General features: G+C 47.9%; 1 protein-coding gene across 2 annotated transcripts in view; it reads right to left on the minus strand.

Annotated features, from left to right (window-relative positions):
- Positions 1 to 18175, minus strand: part of CACNA1E (calcium voltage-gated channel subunit alpha1 E) — a 345168-nt gene that overhangs the window by 178592 nt on the left and 148401 nt on the right. The window contains exons 6-7 of one of the 2 annotated variants that reach the window (XM_072945997.1): positions 17402 to 17554; positions 16121 to 16302 (exon numbers count right to left, since the gene is read on the minus strand). In XM_072945997.1, the coding sequence (XP_072802098.1) occupies positions 16121 to 16302; positions 17402 to 17554 (335 nt within the window). Of the gene's footprint in view, positions 1 to 16120; positions 16303 to 17401; positions 17555 to 18175 lie in introns of those variants that run through there. The other variant, XM_072945998.1, reaches the window with a different exon arrangement.

Here is an 18175-nt window from a genome sequence, read left to right on the forward strand (position 1 = left end):
CGAACCTCCCCCTTCTCTAAGCCTCCCTGTCTCTGGGAATGGTACCACTGTTAACACATGAATGCAGCTGAGGAGCCATCACTGGGCCCTGCCTACCTTTTTCACCCCGCCTTCTATCCATCAGCAAGTCCTACCAGCTCTCTCTTCAAAATACACCCTAATTTGACCACTCCTTGTCACTGCCAGCACGGCCATCCCAGACTTCACCACCATCATCTTCTAGGCCCTCCACCTTGCCCACCACGGCCAGTTCTCCATACTGCAGCCAGAGTGATCCTGCAATATATCAAATCATATCACCATCTGCTCAAAATGCTTCAAAGACTGCCCATCAAATGTGAAATAAAATCCAACAAGCGGTGAGTATAGCTGAGTGGTAGAGTGCGTGCTTAGCAAGCACGAGGTCCTGGGTTCAATCCTCAGTACCAACATTTAAAAAAAAAATACAAGGCCCAATGTGGTCTGGCCCAGACTGGCTCTCTGATCCCTCCCCACTCCATGCCCTCCTGGGTTGCTCCAGCCCCCTGCTGTTCCTTGCACCCACCAATTACTGTGCCCAGCAAGCCAGTGTGAGGTTTCTCTATGAAATCTTCTTGAGACAGCGTCTGCAAGCCCCCATGGCACTCAGGACACAATGCTGAAAGGGATTACACCACTTTATCATGGCATCCAGCGAACACAAGCTTCTCTTCTCTCCTCAAACACACACAAAATATCTTCTATTGCCTAACACCAAGCACAGGCACCAAGCACAGGTCCTGGCAGTCAGAAGGCCACTTTCAGTCTGTCGTGTAAATTAAGCTGAACTGAATTGCCCCATCATCCACCATCTCCTCTCTTAATCTGTTCTAAGTGTTGGCAGCTGAGAGTAGTGGAAAGACCCTGGGCTTTCTAGTTAGGGATCATTAGGTTTCAATCAGGACTTTCTGTCTTAATAGCTGAAGCACCCTGGCCAGGTCACTTAACCTCTCTGTGCCTCAGTTGCCTCAATTGTAAAACGAGGACTGATCAGAGTCAACGTCAAGGCTACTGTAAGAATTAGAAGTCATACAAGGAAAGGGCCCAGTGCAGTGCCTGGCACACATCAGGTGTACGGTACACAGTACCTAGTATGATGACCCATGTGTTTCTTGTCTTTCATGTCTCTTTTCAGCATTACCGAATACCCAAAGGGATTCCAACAAGGTCAGAAAAAAAGTTTTGTACTTCGAAAGGAGAGCTATCACAATGAGAAAGACCTCAGGACACATGGATGGGAGGGGCTTCACTCGGGTGGTATAAGGGGAGGTGGCGGACTGAAGCCGTGTGAAAGAGGATGACTGACCACAGCAAGGTGACACTTCCTCCCCTCAGGCCGGCCTCTGCCCACCACTGAACTGACCGTGACTGCAAAAGCCACAGAGGCTCCAAGTCCCCACCGAGGTCGCAGCTCCTGGGGGCCAGGGTGGGTCTCATAAAAGAGATCAGTTGTCACTGCAGGAAAGAATATGCAAGCTCTTCCAAATTAGAACGGGAATTTAATTAAACCAGGAGAGAAATGAGAGATGGGGAGATGATTAAGACCCCAGGATATTCCCTTCCTGCGAGGCGAGGGAGAGAGGCAGGCCAGGGCTGGAACTCACCCCCACTCACGATTTGCCCCTTTCCTCCCTGCCCCTCACCCCATCTCCTCCACGCTTCCTACTTCTGGCTCTGGGACATCCTTCTTCCTCCGTTTTTGAACCTCCGGACCCCGACCCCCAAATCAGCTCTGTGTAAAGCTCTCCCTCAAGGCATATGCGCTGCTGACTCATTCTCCCGGCTTGTAACAAAGCTTAAAACTTTTAATTTCCCAGTTATTATCTTTTCTCGCTTTTTCTACTTCATCTTGCTTCGTGTTATGAATTATGTACAGTACTTCTGGTACTCAAGAAAGACCCTTTATCAAATCTGTGCAAAAGAGAACTCGTGAGTGATTTTGATCAACCAAGAGTCTCTTGAAATGACAAAGAGCGCCCCAGGCCAGCAGGGGGCTGGGGCCTTAACATGCACACACAGGAGCACGTGGTCAGGGGAGGGACACTGCTCTGTGCAGACGAGACCCCTGAAATCCTCATGTGGTTCAACGACTATAACATGACCCCAGGACACTCTCCCTTACCTGTCTTGCCTCGGTGAGGCTGCTCAAGGCCAGGGCATGTAAGGGAGGGATGTGATCATGTCAGGTGGGCAAAGAGATGGGGAGTGACTTTTCCAGGTGGGGTAGCTCACTGCAGACTTCCGGCAATCTGCAGGCCATGCCTTAGTCTTTTCATTCATAAACTGTAAATCAAGATATATTCACTTGGGGAGGCTGCTTCTCAAATGCCTGAGCAGAGAAGGCCCTCTAAGACCCTCCAGCAGAGGGGTTCCTGGGAGACCAGCCGCAGCACACCCAGTCTGTCCCCAGCTGAACTGAGGGACAAGGCCACAGTGTGCTTCTCTTGGCCCCTCTCTCTGAATCTCCCCGACCCAATCTCCCATCTTTCTCCCTCTCGCCGCCCACTTCCCCACTTGCTGAAGACACCCGAGATCGAGCTTAAATAACCTACTTTGCAGCTTGTTTAGCTCAACGTGGAAATTGTCAAGACAAATGCAATAAATAACTCGGGTACAAAAGAGAGGCACGCGCCCTCCCTCTCACTGTCACACACACTCACACAGACTAACGATGGGCAATTTGCTCTGGGAGGTAACCTTCTCCAGGCTCAGCGTGCTGATAGTCACGGCTGCTTCTAGTAGCGCGGGATGACAGGCAGGGTTCGTGTTCCTCGGGAGAGTGAGTCCTCGAGGGTACACTGAGACGGCTGGCTGGACGAGGCCACGGAATCACTCGTCCCAGGGGGCTGGAGCCCTGCCACCCACTCTTTGGGGAGCATGGTCCTGGGACTTAGCCCTGGGGGCCTGTCTGCTCTTCCTTTCCAACTTGCTCAGGTGACATGCTCCCCTGAGGGGCTGAGTCGTGCCATTCAGAGGCAACCCACTAAGGAAGAGAAATCAGCCATCTGGAGCAGGCGAGGAGAGTGAAGAGAGAGAGCCTCGATTGGAAACTCTGGGAGAAAGGGAGACTGAGACAGAGACGCACCAGCATGGCCAGCGACTTAAGCCCCACCTGGGTCTGGGGGACGTGTGCCGCCAAGAACTCAAATGTGATCACGACCGGAAGTGAGGAGGGAGTGCCGTGATCACCTGTGTGTCCACGTGCCTGCTGCCCTTTTTATTTTTTTTTCAAGCGAAGTATAGTCGGTTTACAATGTTGTGTTAGTTTCTGGTGTACAGCATAGTGGTTCAGTTATACATATAATAAAAAAGAATATGAAAAGGAATTACATATATATGTGTGTATCACCTGCTGTCCTTTGGGTCCTGCTTTTCCTTCCAAATCACGAAGAGCAGCCGCTCTGATTCAACAGCACAGCTGTCACCAGCAGCCCCCCAGCAAGGGGGGTGGCGGCACACCCCAGTCATTCAGATCAAGGCAAGGGTCCCCCCAGGGAAGGACTCACACTCCCATATTCCCTTCCTTTTTCACTTCATCTAGAAATCTGCTGTTTTTATACAAATTATTCAGGGAGTGTTGGCTCTGTTTTACATCATCAAGGAAACAGTTGGAAAAGGTCATGGTATTATGATGTTTCGTGCACAAAGGAAAGAGAAAAATCCTCACAATATTTTGTATATCCTGCCTTGCTTCTACGGGACCCCAATGACCATATTTGTCAAAACACAGTTAAAGATGACATGTGAAAAATCTGCATTGTGAAACTCAGTAATAGAAAGCCTTCGAACATCACTGTTCATAACCTTAAACTATTTTAATAATACCTTAAATTTATAAAGCCTATCTCAGTGCACAAAGCACTTTCACACATATATTCTTATTTAATTCTCACAACCATAATAGGACCTAAGTCTTCCAATGGAACACAAGAGGCAAATGAGTCTTTCTGAGGTCACGTGACTTGCCTAAGATTATGCTGTGGGGGAGGAGGGGCTTGAAAGAAGAAAAAAAAAACCTGAACTCGAACTCAGATCTTCCGAGTACAACCCAATGTTTATTAGTACCTCTTCGTTATGGTATTCCTGGCCTAATTGGTTTTCTAAAATACTCGTTCTTTGGTGACGTGAGCAACTACTAATTCCTGTTAAAATGAACGTAAACGGCTCAATGTCACCAGAACAGAAAAGAAAACTCAAGTGCCAAGCTGCTGATCAGCTGTATTGTTCATGCACGATTATTTATATCCATGTAATTATATTAATAGGTTAACCTATTATATAGATAAAATCTGTATTGCCATAGTTTTGTTTTTTTTTCTCCCCAGCTTTCACAGATCAGAGAACTTTCACAAAACAAATACAAAAGAATACGGGCTTGCAAGAGGGATGTTAACTTTTTCTTCTGCCAAGAAAAGACATTAACTTTTAAAATTCAATTTCAAGTCGAATACATTTAGTGTCACAAAAAAACTGACTTGCTGTTATTTTCTCATTATGTCAGCCTGGTACAAAGCTCCTCACGGGCTGAGTCCCGGCCCATTCAGGAACACTGCCATAGATAAATGGTGGGTCTGACCTAACGCAAAGTGCAGGAAGTCCTAGAGCGTGTGAGAATTCAGCAGCAGCTGTAACGTCAATTATTCAGAGGTAATGCAAGTTAGTAAAAACCAGGATGAACACTTAAAAGGTATTCAGAAGCCATTTTTGCATCAAACACAGGTATGTTTTTAATATGGAAATAATATAAATAACACTATATTTCTAAGCAAAAACACCAGCCATGAGAGCACCTAGTATACAGACCAGAGATGCAGAGCAAATAGATGCTAAGGATCAGGAAACATGAGAATTCGCCTTATGTGCCCCTTATGTGCCTCTGTAGTAAACGGATACTCTCTCTGAATAAGCAAAAACAAAACAAAACAAACAACAACAACAAAAAACTGCTCACTTAGCAGAACCGAGGTTATAAGTACACAGTATCCTAACAGGAGCACTCACAAAGCAAGGAATGAGGGTGTTTTTCAAAGCACGTTCCTATGTTTTATCTCATGTAACTGATACAAGACTCTTCTGAGATTAGGAACAGCAGGTGGTACTAGCCCCGTGTCACTAACAAGAAGATGAACACACACTTGTTTATTCGTCTGACACCTACAAAAAGACATGAGTGTTTTGCCTGCAAACATGGGGCTGGTGGCAGGAGGGAGTCCATTGGCTGCTCTCCCATCCTCAGAGTAAGCATCGAGTCCCAAGCTGATGCTCACAAAGGTAAAAAATGGAGCTTGTAAAAGATGGATTCAGCAGCAATAAGTGATCCCAGAAACTGTGTGTGTGTGTGTGTGTGTGTGTGTGTGTGTGTAGAGAGTCTTCAATTTAGGGGCTGTTCTTGGTCACATTTCATCACAGAAAGCAGGGCATACTTTCTCTTCCTTCCGTTCCCAAACCCTGCCCTTCTCTCAGATTGCCATCTCTTAGGTCCGGGTCTCTTTAAGAGCATTTCAGAGCCAGGTTCCTAGCCAGGAAGGCCAACTGTGTCACAGAAGTAAACTACTAATTACGCACAAACCCTGTGTAAACACTCCAATAAATTACGGCCCCCCTGCTTTTCTCTAGTTGGTCTTGTGTGTGTGCGTGCCTCTACCTGTCTCAGGAGAAGGGAGCAGGGTGCTGATCTGGAGTGCGGCAGGAGAAGCAGACTGCAGTGACAGCCTGCTGTCAAGCATTAGCGGTTTCCCTCCCAATAGCAGCTCCTGCCTCTGAACACAGACCCTGCACTGCACATGCGGACCGCTGGGCAGTCTGGAAGCCATGGAAGCCATGTGAGCCTGGTAGGTTCACAGAGCCACTCTGTGAAATCAGTCCATCGTTGGATACTTCCTGAATACTTAACCATGTCTAGGGAACTGTGGTTGACGCCAGGAGACAGAACAGTGTTTCAAAAGAGAAAAGGGACAGAGGCACCTAAAAGACAACTCATAATAGGGGGGTCTGGTAAAAAGCACCAAATGAATGCTACTGACAATTAGGTCTGGGGCAAAGGACTCAGAGGAAAGCTCTCTTCTCCTTTGAGTTTTCTCTCTTTTTTTTTTTCTTTTTAAAATTGAAGTATAGTTAATTACAATGTGTCGATTTCTGGTGTAGAGCACAATGTTCCCGTCTTGTATACACATACACATATTTGTTTTCATATTTTTCTTCCATTAAAGGTTATTACAAGATATTGGGCATAGTTCCCTGTGCTATACAAAAGAAACTTTAAAATCTATTTTTATATATAGTGGATAACATTTGTAAATATCAAACTCCCAAATTTATCCCCTCCCACCCTCTTTCCCCAGTAACCATAAGATTGTTTACTAAGTCTGAGAATCTGTTTCTGTTTTGTAGATGAGTTTATAGTGGCCTTCTTTTTTCCCTTAGATTCCACATATGAGTGATAGTATATGGTATTTTTCTTTATCCTTCTGGCTTACCTCACTTAGAATTACAATCTCATGCCCACCCATGTTGCTGCAAATAGCATTATTTTATTCTTTTTTATGGCAGAATAGTATTCCATTCCTTTGAGTTTTTAGGGATGGTCACGGAAGGGCTCTGTGGAGGAGGTGGCCAAAGGTTTGGAGGAACGACTAATACAAAGAACATGGGTGCAAGATTGGCAAAGATGCACGTGAAAGGCACAAAGTGGACAGGCTGAGAGGCAGGAAGGGAGCAGTCGGAGAGGCGCAGGTCTACACAGTGAGTGGGCAGTGGGAGGAGATGCTCTGCTTGTTGCCTCTATGTGAGTGCTTTTCACAAAATGTTCTAAATAATTATACAACACCATTAGTGCTGCCTGGGTGCGAGGCTCATGCCAAGGGCTTTATTCGAGTTATCTATTTAATTCTTACTACAACTCTATGGTGAAAGAGAGGGTAGGGGTGTGCCATAATTATCCTCACATCGCAGATAAGGACAATGTGGCACAGAGGTTAACCAAATTGCCCAAGTCCCACAGGTACTAAAGGTGGGACCGGGATCCTAACCACTGTTACACCACCTCTATATCAGAAATTGCTGTTTCAAACAGGATCGTCGTCAGAACATCAATTCAGGAAAACTTACAGAAAGGAACCTTTGGCATAAATGTAATGTTTTCTCTATCTAATACAAATAGGTATTTATAGTACAAAACATGTATTTAATGTAGAATCAATCACTCAAAACATGAGGTGGTTTGGGGAAGAACCTGAAGCTAGGGTTCGAGATGACTGTTCCAGTCTTGAATCAGCTTTGGCATCCAATTTATTTCTGTATTTTGTTTCAGTTTCATGGTAGTGAGAAAATCCTGAATCATACAGAAAAGTAATGATGTGCTCACTTACCTCACTTTCTGTGAGCAAACAAGCTCAGGCCTGAATTTTTTAAAAAGACTAACACAGAACCACAAGCCTTCCGATCAATAGCACACTTACACAGAGTTCAAATGAACACAGAGACAGCAAAGGAAGCTTTACACCAAGATCTGCACATAAAGGAATTAAGCCAGCCTGACCACAGGTAGTCTCCAAGCGTGAAAATGTGGTCTAAGACACATCGATTATGTATGACTTTATAAAGTAGGGGGTTTTGGGGTAATTTTCTTCTTCCTCAATTCTAAGATAAACCTTTCTTCACAGAGGAAGGTTTTAGAACTCAGACTATAGGACTATGTAACATACAGAATGTAGTAGGGCTTTTCCCCCCCTTGAAATGGTGTTATTAAGTTTTTAGTAGATCTTCTAATCAATGTATGTAGCTTAGATTCTAGGAAGCATGATAGTCAAAAGATACATTTTAAAAACAAAATCTGACAGTTCTGTGGAAGCCACCGAAGTCCATCTATGGATCTCAGCTGATTCAGGGCAAAGGGCAGTGGCCTAGGGATGGGGGAGGGAGAGGGAGACCCAGCAGGCAGGGGAGAGAGGGAGGCAGCCAGCAAAGTGCCCTGGGGAGGATGGAAACACCAATGCTTCTGGTCCTCTTTCCTGAGAGCCCACTGTGTGTCAATAACTTTATATCAGACACATGCTGAGTACAGTATGACCTCGTGGAAATCCACGTAGTGGAGGAGACAGGCTGAAGGTTTTCCCTTCGGTACCCGCCCACTCTGCAGCCGACCTCACCCTCCCCAGGCCTGCTTATTACCGTCCTATGCATCAGTCCCTCTCAGACTTCACTGTGGCCTCCGAACCAAGAGGGAACTTGTTTAAAAATACAGATTCCTCCCTCCTACCTCTGTAGCTGCTGGTTCATTACATCCAGGTGGAGCCCAGGAGTTTGTAATTATACTAACTGCCCCCAGATGATTCTAGGATGGACCGCACTGAGGGGAACTGAAAGAAACGACTCAATAACTACTTTTCCAGTGAGTGGGAAACTGAGGGAAAAATGAAGAGAGACCTTTATGGCTTGCCCGGTGGTGCCAGAGGCTGGCCTTGGGCCATCCCTGTCTGGCCGCGGTTCCATAAGATTTTGGCCTCCGAGTGACCCAGTGGAAAGTACCTGAAACAGCCCCTGAGTCACCCACACATCACCCCCCGTTGACTCCTGCCCCTGAGTCCTGAGGCTGGCGCTGCCTCAGAACAGCAGGATCACAGCCGAGGGCTCTGGCCAGGGATCAGAAAGCAAACTGTGTATTAGAGGGGGCTGAAAGGGAGGCGAGGGGCGCGACGCCAGCCTGATGGCTCTGCACAGACAAAAGACCTGGAGACTGGCCTGGTGTGGGGTGTGAAATTCAGGCGCCCGATCAGGAGGCAAACTTAGCATATCTGGAATCAGCCCCAAACATGATGACGTCTCGGGTTTGACAAATTATTAAGAGATCAAAATGGATATGAAAGAGTAGGAATCATTTCAAGGAGGAAGCAGCTCTGGGTGAGAATGTGTGTGTGAGTGATGGGTTGTGGGGGGTGCTGAGAAAGAAAAAAAAAGCACATTTTTTCCCATGGAGGGAGCCAGCGAGTGGAAACTGCAGACCCCGGGCTCCGGCCCAGCAGTCAGGGCGCAGGAGGAAGGCTCTGCAGGGTGTAGAGAGAGGACAAGTGACAAACACAGAGAACATGCGGCCAAAGGCAGCAGCAGACGCTACCAACGTCTGTGTGTTTTAAAAAAGAGATGCTCCAAGGAGGCAAACGAGATGACAGAGCACAACGCTAGCAAGGAAGGTGGGCAGGCCAGGGGGGTTCCAGTCCCCAAATGTTTCCCAAGTCAACACTGTGAATTGGGCTGAAGCGGGGCCAGGCGCCCAGGCGTGAAGTCTGGGAGGGTACGGGAGGTGTGCCACCCCTTCCTTCTAGTGACAGCTTACTCTGCACATGGGCACCCACACCCCTCACTCACGCACTCTCCTCTACTGGGGGCAGTTCGAGCACCAAATTAGAAATCAGAACATTTGGTTTCAAAATTCACTTCCTACTTCCTCCATACAATGACACACGTTTCTCAACTTATTCCACAGACTGAATCTGTCCACGGGATTCAAGAGAACATTTGACAAAGGGCCTAGAATCCATTTCCTCCACTCCCTTTTGACAGTCTCTCTCCCACCTCTTTCCTCCCTCTCCAGCTCAAATTCCATCCCCCTGCTAAGGTCATTCTCTTAACCTTCATTTGATTGAACTCACCTGGCAAAAGTACTCTGGTTAAAAGCCAACACTCCACCTACTTCCAGCCTGAACCTCAGTGGCCGAGCGTGACCGGAGGAAAACAGCACATTCACTGGTCTCACCTGAACCTCAGCACCGCTGACCCCACCGGGGTCTTGAATGCTGCCCGGAATCAGATCCCCGCTCCACTTACTCCCTCACTCTCCCGGAAAACTGTTCACGGTTTCCCTCAGACTTCCAACACTTCCTTCCTGCCACCTCCTGCTGATGACCCTACTTCTGATTTCATTGAGAAAAGAGGCAATCGGAGAATTTCCACAAGCTTCCGTCACCAGGACGACCACGTCCAGCCTCTGCAGCCTTCCCTCCTGGAACTATGGATGCACCATGACGCTGGCATCCGAGCCCAGCCTTCCACCTGCGCTCTGATGGGCCAGGAGCCCAGCCCCTCTCACCTGCTTCAGAAAGTTGCTCTACCAACTGTCCTCTCTCTCCTTCATCAGCAATGATTTTTATCTTGAATGGTTCATCCTCATTAGCAAACGAATGGCATTTCTTCCACCTGCCCCATTTTCTCTGCTTCCCGACCAAACAAAACTCAACACAAGGGTCTGTCTGGCTGTGTCCAATCCTCTCTCAAACCTTCCCCAATCCAGATTTTGCCCCTCCGGATCCACTCAAACTGCTCCTGGCCTCTGATGATTAATTCTTAGTCCTTCTCTTACTTACTCAACCAGAGGGAGCATCCGACTCGGGTGATCACCTCTACTTCCTCTTTCCTGAAGCACTGTCTTCACTTGGCTTCCAGGACACCACGCTCCCCAATTTTTATCTTTCCTCTCTACCGCTCCTCCTCAGTCTTCTCGCTGATAACTCCCTAACTCACCAACAGCTTGGGACACTGGAGCTCAGCTCTGGGACCACTTCTCTATAGTTGGACACTCCCTTCCGTGATGGCTTATCCAGCCTGAGGGCTTTAAATGCCATCGACACACAGAAAACTCCCAAGTTTCTGTCTCCAGCCTGGGCTTCTACCCTGAATTCATCTATCCAGCTCTCTCCTTACACCACCATATAAAACAAGCATCACAAATTCTCCGTTCATGTCCAAATCCCATTCTTTATCCTCTTCCCAATCAACGTCACCTCTTAGTCTTCATGGGAAGGGAGCAGACTAACTTCCAGGATCTACTTATCAAGCCCTCTGTGTATTAGACAAGTCACAGGTGAACACAATCAGATTCCAGGGGTCATCTCTATCACAGGGTCCCAGACTCCTGCAAGGACATGGCCACAGGGTCGTGCAGACAGGGACGTGGGGGAAAAAACAGCTTATTCCAGAGCATGGCTGATCGTGGTTATAGAAGTCTACAGATTTGACCAGCTTAATAGCTTATTCGAGGTCAGCTGGTACACCTTCTCGCTCTAACACCAGAAGATGGTGGTAGGTTCCTGCCCCCTATTTGTCAAATGAGTCTTGAGGATGTTCTGTTCCCAGGGCATGTGGAGGCGGCGGTGAGGAAGACTGAGCAGAGATGAGAAGACACATCCTTTAGTCCTGTGGAACTCAGCACCAAATGCGTTCTCTGTAGATACCATAGAGTCAGAGAAACTTCCGGAAGCTGGAGATGGCAGTCTTCCACCAACCCTGGGAAATGGCGTTATACTTTCAACATGCTTATGCATAATACGCATAAGCAAAATGTCAACGAGGCAAAAACTGAAGAACTGTTAACCACTCAGCAAATATTAACTATGTGTAGCTGGGAGGAGGCAACTTATAAGAAGCTATAGGCACCACTATACACCAAGGGACCTCTGATGAGTGAGGAAGACTCTCGGAAAGCATCCAGACCACAGGCTGCCTCTTCCTGCCCAAAGCCAGGAAAACGTATAAAAATCTCTCCACCACAGCAGCGCAGAGCACCAAGGCAGTCATAATCGATGCAACCGAGGTACCTGCAAAGCTGGAGAAGCAGCACGCCTTCGAGAAATTTCCACTTCTGCATGACTTACTGACACCAAGCGAGAGAGAGCTCAATGCAAAATACAGATGAAACAGACACACAGGTCCAAAATACTGGACTTGAAGAGCAGAGATCTGAGTAACTGCAGACAGGGACTCGGAACCCCTGCTATCTGTGTATTAGTCCCGATTCCGCAAACAGCAGATAACACAAACCCAGAATGACAGCAGAGAAGTAAGACTCAGACCAGAATCAGGAGAAAGCCAGAGCTCAGAGCCATGTCTAGCCCAGGTGAAGGAGGTTAGAAATCGACACCGGAACCACAGTAACACCTGCAGAGTGAACAGCACTGATCGGAGGGAGAAGGTACTGTACTGGAGAAGGAACGCCTATCCAGATGAGGAGAAAGAAAACAAATCCAACTAGTAAGAGTAAGGGAGAGTCTGCACGTTGAGAGACTTCTGCAGAGACAGTCCTGACAGGAAGAACAGCCGGCAGGACTGCAGACTGCTCTGCCTCTTTCTACCAGCAGAGGGAGGGAAGCCAAGACACAGCTGGAGTGTGACCAAGCAGAGCTGAAGTTTGGGGAGAGACTAAATTGAGCCTGCAGGACGGACTCCAGGTTGCCCTGACAATGGGAGCCCCCACCCCGTACAATCTTGCATGATAATGAGAGAAGCTACATGCAAATCAAGTTCCTAGTAGTCAATGGCGGAGCAATGCAAGGTCACAGGAGGCTTTCAGGAAGAGTCTGTGCAGCAGACAAGGGATGCAAACGCCAGGGAAGCATTTAAGCTACACAGAGAAAGGCTAAACTGAGTCTGCGTGTGTGAGAGAGCTTCTGTGTAGAGTCACCCTGAAGGTTCTCCTGATCACTTGGGCGTAACTGGCGCCAATAAATCTTACCTATTTGTTGCGACCATTGAATAGAAGAGGCATTGGACTGGGAAACGGGGACTTCCCTTTTCTTTGTGGCCTTTGTGAGGAAATACAGCAGCTGGGTGGATTGGGCCTACCCAGAATGAGGAGTAGAAAGGGAAATCAGTTACCTGCACATCTTATTAGCAGTGGTGGTAATAAAGGCACGTGGGTAATTTTTCTCTAGGTACAAAGATACGTATATGTGGACGTACTTAGAGTGACTAGTTGTTCATAGTTAATTCAATGGTGGGCAACCCATTCTAATACATACGTAAAATGTTGCCATTACAGAACCTTGAGTTAAAATTAAAAGCAGAAAAAGAAATACTCAGGTATTGCTGACATGGGATACCAGAATCCGCCATTTGTCAGCCACGATCTCTCATCTCACACTTGCAATGGGCGCATGCGGGAGCGGAGAGGCAGGTGAATCAGTCTGTACTATTTGAATTGTTACTTTCCTTCTCCCAGATCCTCTTTCCTGTTCAAGGTGAATGGCTGAATTTGGGTAAATTAAAAGTATTAAAAACAAGACAACAGGCCCAGAACAAAGTCACTTATGCTAAGCCCCATGTCACCAGACCAAAACTTAATTACAGTGTTGGCCTCTCCCACAAATGGGATCTTACAGCCGAGAACAGGAATTGCCTGGTCAGCACCAGTGAGGGCACCTGCCCGATCAAAGCCCGCCACGCCCTAAAGCAAAGTGACCTGGGCACAGCCAATCCGCTTTTGACTAGTGTAACCTGCTGGTCCTGCGCCCTTCTGCCTTTCATTTTGTACAGCTCCTCCAAGCTCCTTTCCAGCTGCTAGGCGGGCTGCTACCCAAGTCACGAATGGTTGAATAAAGTCAATAACATCTTGAAAATTCACTCAGTTAAATTTTGTTTTGTTAACAAAAGTTGGTACGATGTGACTCCACTAGATACTGAAAACCCTGTGCCCACCAGTGTGAAGAGTCCACTGCTCTGAACCTTCCTCCAGTAGCAGACGAGCCTCACTCCTGGATGTATGTACGTCCAGCTCCGTTAAGAGAGCTCTGCCTGGGCCACATGTCACACCCCAGTCCCTCAACTGAAGCCTGGGCTTTGCTGGCTCTTTCTCTTCCGATGGAGCCAGACTTTGTCCCTGTTCCACTGGCTGAAACTTGGATGCCTTTTTTCATCCAACTTCTCCTGAATCAAGGGGTAGTTATCCACTTAACTGTGACTCTCACCACTGCCCATGGACTCCTGGTTCCACACTCTGTCCCAAGATCCAAGGCTTTGGAAAGTGATGTCATTTCAAAGCAGACATGAGTTCATCCTGCCACACGAGCAGCCATCCGCTTTTTGGAAGCCAGCCCTACAGCTCAGTGAGGTCCCTCAACCCTGGTTCCAGCCACAGGGGTAGGCAGTAGCGGGCCTTCGGGAAACTCAAGTTCAGTGACTGATCAGCTTCACAGTCAGAGTTACTGTGAGTCTGTGGCCCTGGGAATCCATGCAACGAAAGTTTTCAGAGGACCTGCAAAGTGACCTCTTCCCCCTGCTGCCTTGGTAGAACAAACCTAGAGAGAGAGCAAGTTCACAGTCTCTGCGTGACTCCCCCCACCCTACTCATGTTGGATAGATAACCAGAAAGTGACTGGAATTTGAAGAAATACCAGGAGAGCAGGGATCAAGGTACTTTTTTGCTCCCCATTCCCCTAGGGCCTAGCACAGTGTTCAGCACTGAACAGAAAGAATGAAGGAAGGGACAAAGGAACTAATGCAAGGGATGAGCAATTCCTGCTTATCTCAGTAGGTCTGAGCCTTGGCTCCAGAGGACCAACAGACCTCGCCTGTATCTTCAAATGCAACGCTTCTCCTTTCAGGCTTTCAATGCACTTATCACATCACTTAGGTGAGTCTTCACATATAACTGAAATACATCACTCCCAAAGCCCCACAAATGACCCCAGCCACTGTGGGGCCGGTGCTGTAATTCCCAGAGGTGCCCGGCTAACCTGAGTGACACAGCCTCAAGACAACTTTCACATCTCAAAAGAGGAGCGACTGCGCTCAGCAACCTTGCCTCCCTTCGGTCCTTCCTGCCACCCCCGCAACCGGTGAGAATCCCAGAGTGTCCTCAAGGTTTTCTAGGTCACACACAACTCCTGGGCTTGCTGAGCATAAGCTGGTCTGCGGGACTTCATCACTGCCCTGAAGAGCTTTGGCGTAACTGCCGCTAGGTCTTTGCTGCAAAGCTCCAGCTGCATGGGAATAGGTCCAAGTCAGTGATGGACATTTACTAGCAACTGCCCATGCCTTACGCAAACCCTGGCTCTTCGGACATGACAATCTGGTTGAGTGTCTCCTGAGACAGCGTTTCCTTTCCCTCCAGTACAGATTATGTCCAGAAGTCCTTCCAAAGGAGGCATTTTGTAAGCCACCCTGTGTCCCACCCAACACATTGATCCAGATGGAATCAGGCCAAAAGGAAACCGAAGCCACCGTCAGGTAAAAGCAGGCTGTGGGAGTGCCAGTAAGGGGGATAATAATCCCAAAGGTATCTGCCTCGAGGTGGGCTGCCCAGAAGGGAACAGACCTTTGTAAGCACCTGTTAGACAAAGACAACCTGCCAAACTGTTCTGTCCACCTAGGTCTCCTACGCATCAAACCACACACCTCCCCGTCCTGTCATTTTAGAACTTAGACTCTGGACCACGACTTTTATGACTTGTTAAGATCAGACTCTGGGAGGTGGGAGACACCTCAGTGGTCACCCTGCCTGACTTCTGTCCCCATGCAGGGGTCCCCTAACATCCCTGACAGTCAGACAGCCTTGCCTTGTACACCAACTCAGAACCTTCCAAACATGCCTGATCATACGAATCACCAGGGGCATATATAAAAAATTACAGCTCACCAATGCATCAAAGCCACATGAAATCAATGCCTCTAGAGAAAGGGCCTGTGAATCAGAATTTTTCACAAGCATCCCTAGCGAGTCTTACAATTAAGCATGTTTCTCGTGTGCATGTCATGCACTGGTTCTTGACAGTGGCTACGTATTCGAATCAGCTGGGAAGCTTTAAAAAAAATCAATAACAAGCCTTTATCCCCAGCGATTCCTACTTAATTTGTCTGGAGTCGTGCCCAGGTGGTGTAAATTTTTAAAGCTCCCAGCTGATTCTAATGTGTGGCCAGGGTTGAGAACTAGTGTAATATCTTCCCAGGCCAGTGATAAGCTCTTTGAAGACAGCAACCAAGAAACCTATGCCTCTTGGTTCCCCTCACTGAATCCCACCACCAGGGTGAACTAGTAGCAGAACATACTCTCTAAGGGCTGAGTCGATCTGATTTAACTAGCATTGTTCAACCGGCAAATAAGGCATGCAAATTCCTAACCATATTAAGAAGCTGTATACTTAACAAGAGGCCAAAAACCAGAGTGATATGAACTTCTAAGCCTTACCACTCTTGAGTCTGTGCGTGTGTGCACACACACACACACCCACACACACACCCTAGCCTTCCCTTCCAGAGACTAACCAGCCCAAAACAACACCAGACCGCATCCCACGACCCTTCCCTCCTGCCCCTGCCCCTCGCCAGCCCTACTCACGTTGTACAGCACAGTGGTCCACCCTTCCATGGTGATGCACTGGAAGACAGTCAGCACGGCAAAAAGGATGTTATCAAACTGGGTGATCCCATCGTTGGGGCCGATCCAGTCCCTGCATTCATAACCAGCTGGGCAGCCCTGCACGCCGCACGGGTGAGGGGGGTCAAATCCTTCTAGAATACCTACAGACACATTTGGAGGGTGGGGGAATAAACCACGTGATGTTTAGCGCAAGCTGGAAAGGATCCCAGGAAGCCACAAGCACGCAAATTCTATTTCCCACAGAAAGGTCTGTCCTTCTTTGTCTCAGGCTCCAACTCCTCACATACCATGTGTTCAACCCAACATATCCCAACCTCCTCTGACAATGGAGCCTCTCCACATGTCCCCACCTCCACTTTCTGCAGGCCACATCTTCTGCTTTCTCCTGAGTACCACAGGAACTGACAAGGCAGAAGCTCACCGATTTTCTAACTTCAGATTCCAGGATAGACCCTGAGATCTTTCTGAGTTCCTTGGGGACGATTTTAAACAACAGTCCCTTCTGTGGGTCTTAACTCCTTGTCCTTACGGCCTAAATTCCTGGTCTTGAATGAGACAAAAGTAAAAAATAAAAATCCAATGTGGAAGGTGTCCTTTGAAGATTCTTTTCATAAAAACATGGTACCTCATTGGGCTCCTTCAACCTCCCCCCATGCCCTGTCCTCCCAGGGCACTCTACTCAACGTGAAAAGAACACATAGGATACAGAGAGACAAGAATGTGGGGCCTGTGTACCACTCATCTCCCAGGCACCCTGCCAAGCCAAGCTCAGGGCTCCCTCAGTTCTCCCACATTGCGTGGGGCGTCACAGCCGAGAGGGGGAGGTCAGAGCTGGAGCATGGAGGGGAAATTCTTCAAGATCTGGAGGGCCCCAAGTCTGACTCTGGACCCTTGGGTCTCCCTGGCTGTGTGCCAAAGAGGCCATGGTACAAAGGGTAATTCTTCAGTTAGTTTCCAACATGCCTTCTGATAGCCACGTACTGTGGGATGGGGGAGCTGAGACCTTCTATTTGAAATCCCCTGACTGTAAACCTAAGAGGCTTTGCTTTGCAGTATCAGTGCCCAAGGGGGATCTTTCGTCTGGGCTGGTTGTGCTGCTGACTAGGAAGTTTCTGACTCTAATTCTAGGGTTGGGATAGGACACACTTCTCCAACCAGCCTCCAAGTGCCCTGAAATTACCCCAGTGACCAGAGGAGAGAGGAAGGGAAGAAGCAGAGGTCAGGAAACAGCGACCCTACCTGAATTGTTCATGAAGCATGCTCGGTGCAACTTCCCACTGTAGAACTCCAAGCCAATGATTGCGAACATCAGGATGGCAAAGAAGAGCAGAAGGCCGATCTGCAGAAGGGGCACCATGGCCTTCATGATGGACTTCAACACAATCTGCAGGCCTGAGAGGAAAAGACAGAGAGTGAACCCCGGAGCCCTCGCTGAGCACCACCAGGTACAGCAGGCTCAGGGTACCCTTTCCTATGAGAAGAAGGGCAAGTCTTTGAGGGAAAACCACCACTGGTCCTGAGATGATAAAGACAATTCGTAAAGGGATAACCAGGACAAGGCAATGACCGCCATCACCCATTCCCCTAGGGACCAGTCCCTTCCTCCTCTTCACCATTTCCTGATAACTTACATGCCCATTACCCCTCCCTCATTTATTTCACCCACGTTGTCTTCCGGATTCCTCTCAAAGATGAAATCTATTAGAATGGGCTTCTTTCCTAAAGGGCATGTCCCTTTAGGACAAAGTTCACCTTCCCCACCACTCTGGCTCCAATCCAGCTCTCCCACCCACTGCTGGGGAAGCACAATTAGTACAACCACTATTCATAAAACACTACAGCCTTTCACGCAGAAATTATACTTCTAGCCTAAAAAAGGATCAGAGATTTGAATAATATTTAGTAAAAAGATGTCTGTTGCAGCACTATTTCTAGTTAGGAAAAAACCGAGAAATAACCAAATGAACAGAAGCATAGAAAAAGACTACATAAGTTATGACCCATACAAGACAG

This window comes from Vicugna pacos, chromosome 21 (assembly GCF_048564905.1).
Source record: "Vicugna pacos chromosome 21, VicPac4, whole genome shotgun sequence".
Taxonomy (NCBI): domain Eukaryota; kingdom Metazoa; phylum Chordata; class Mammalia; order Artiodactyla; family Camelidae; genus Vicugna; species Vicugna pacos.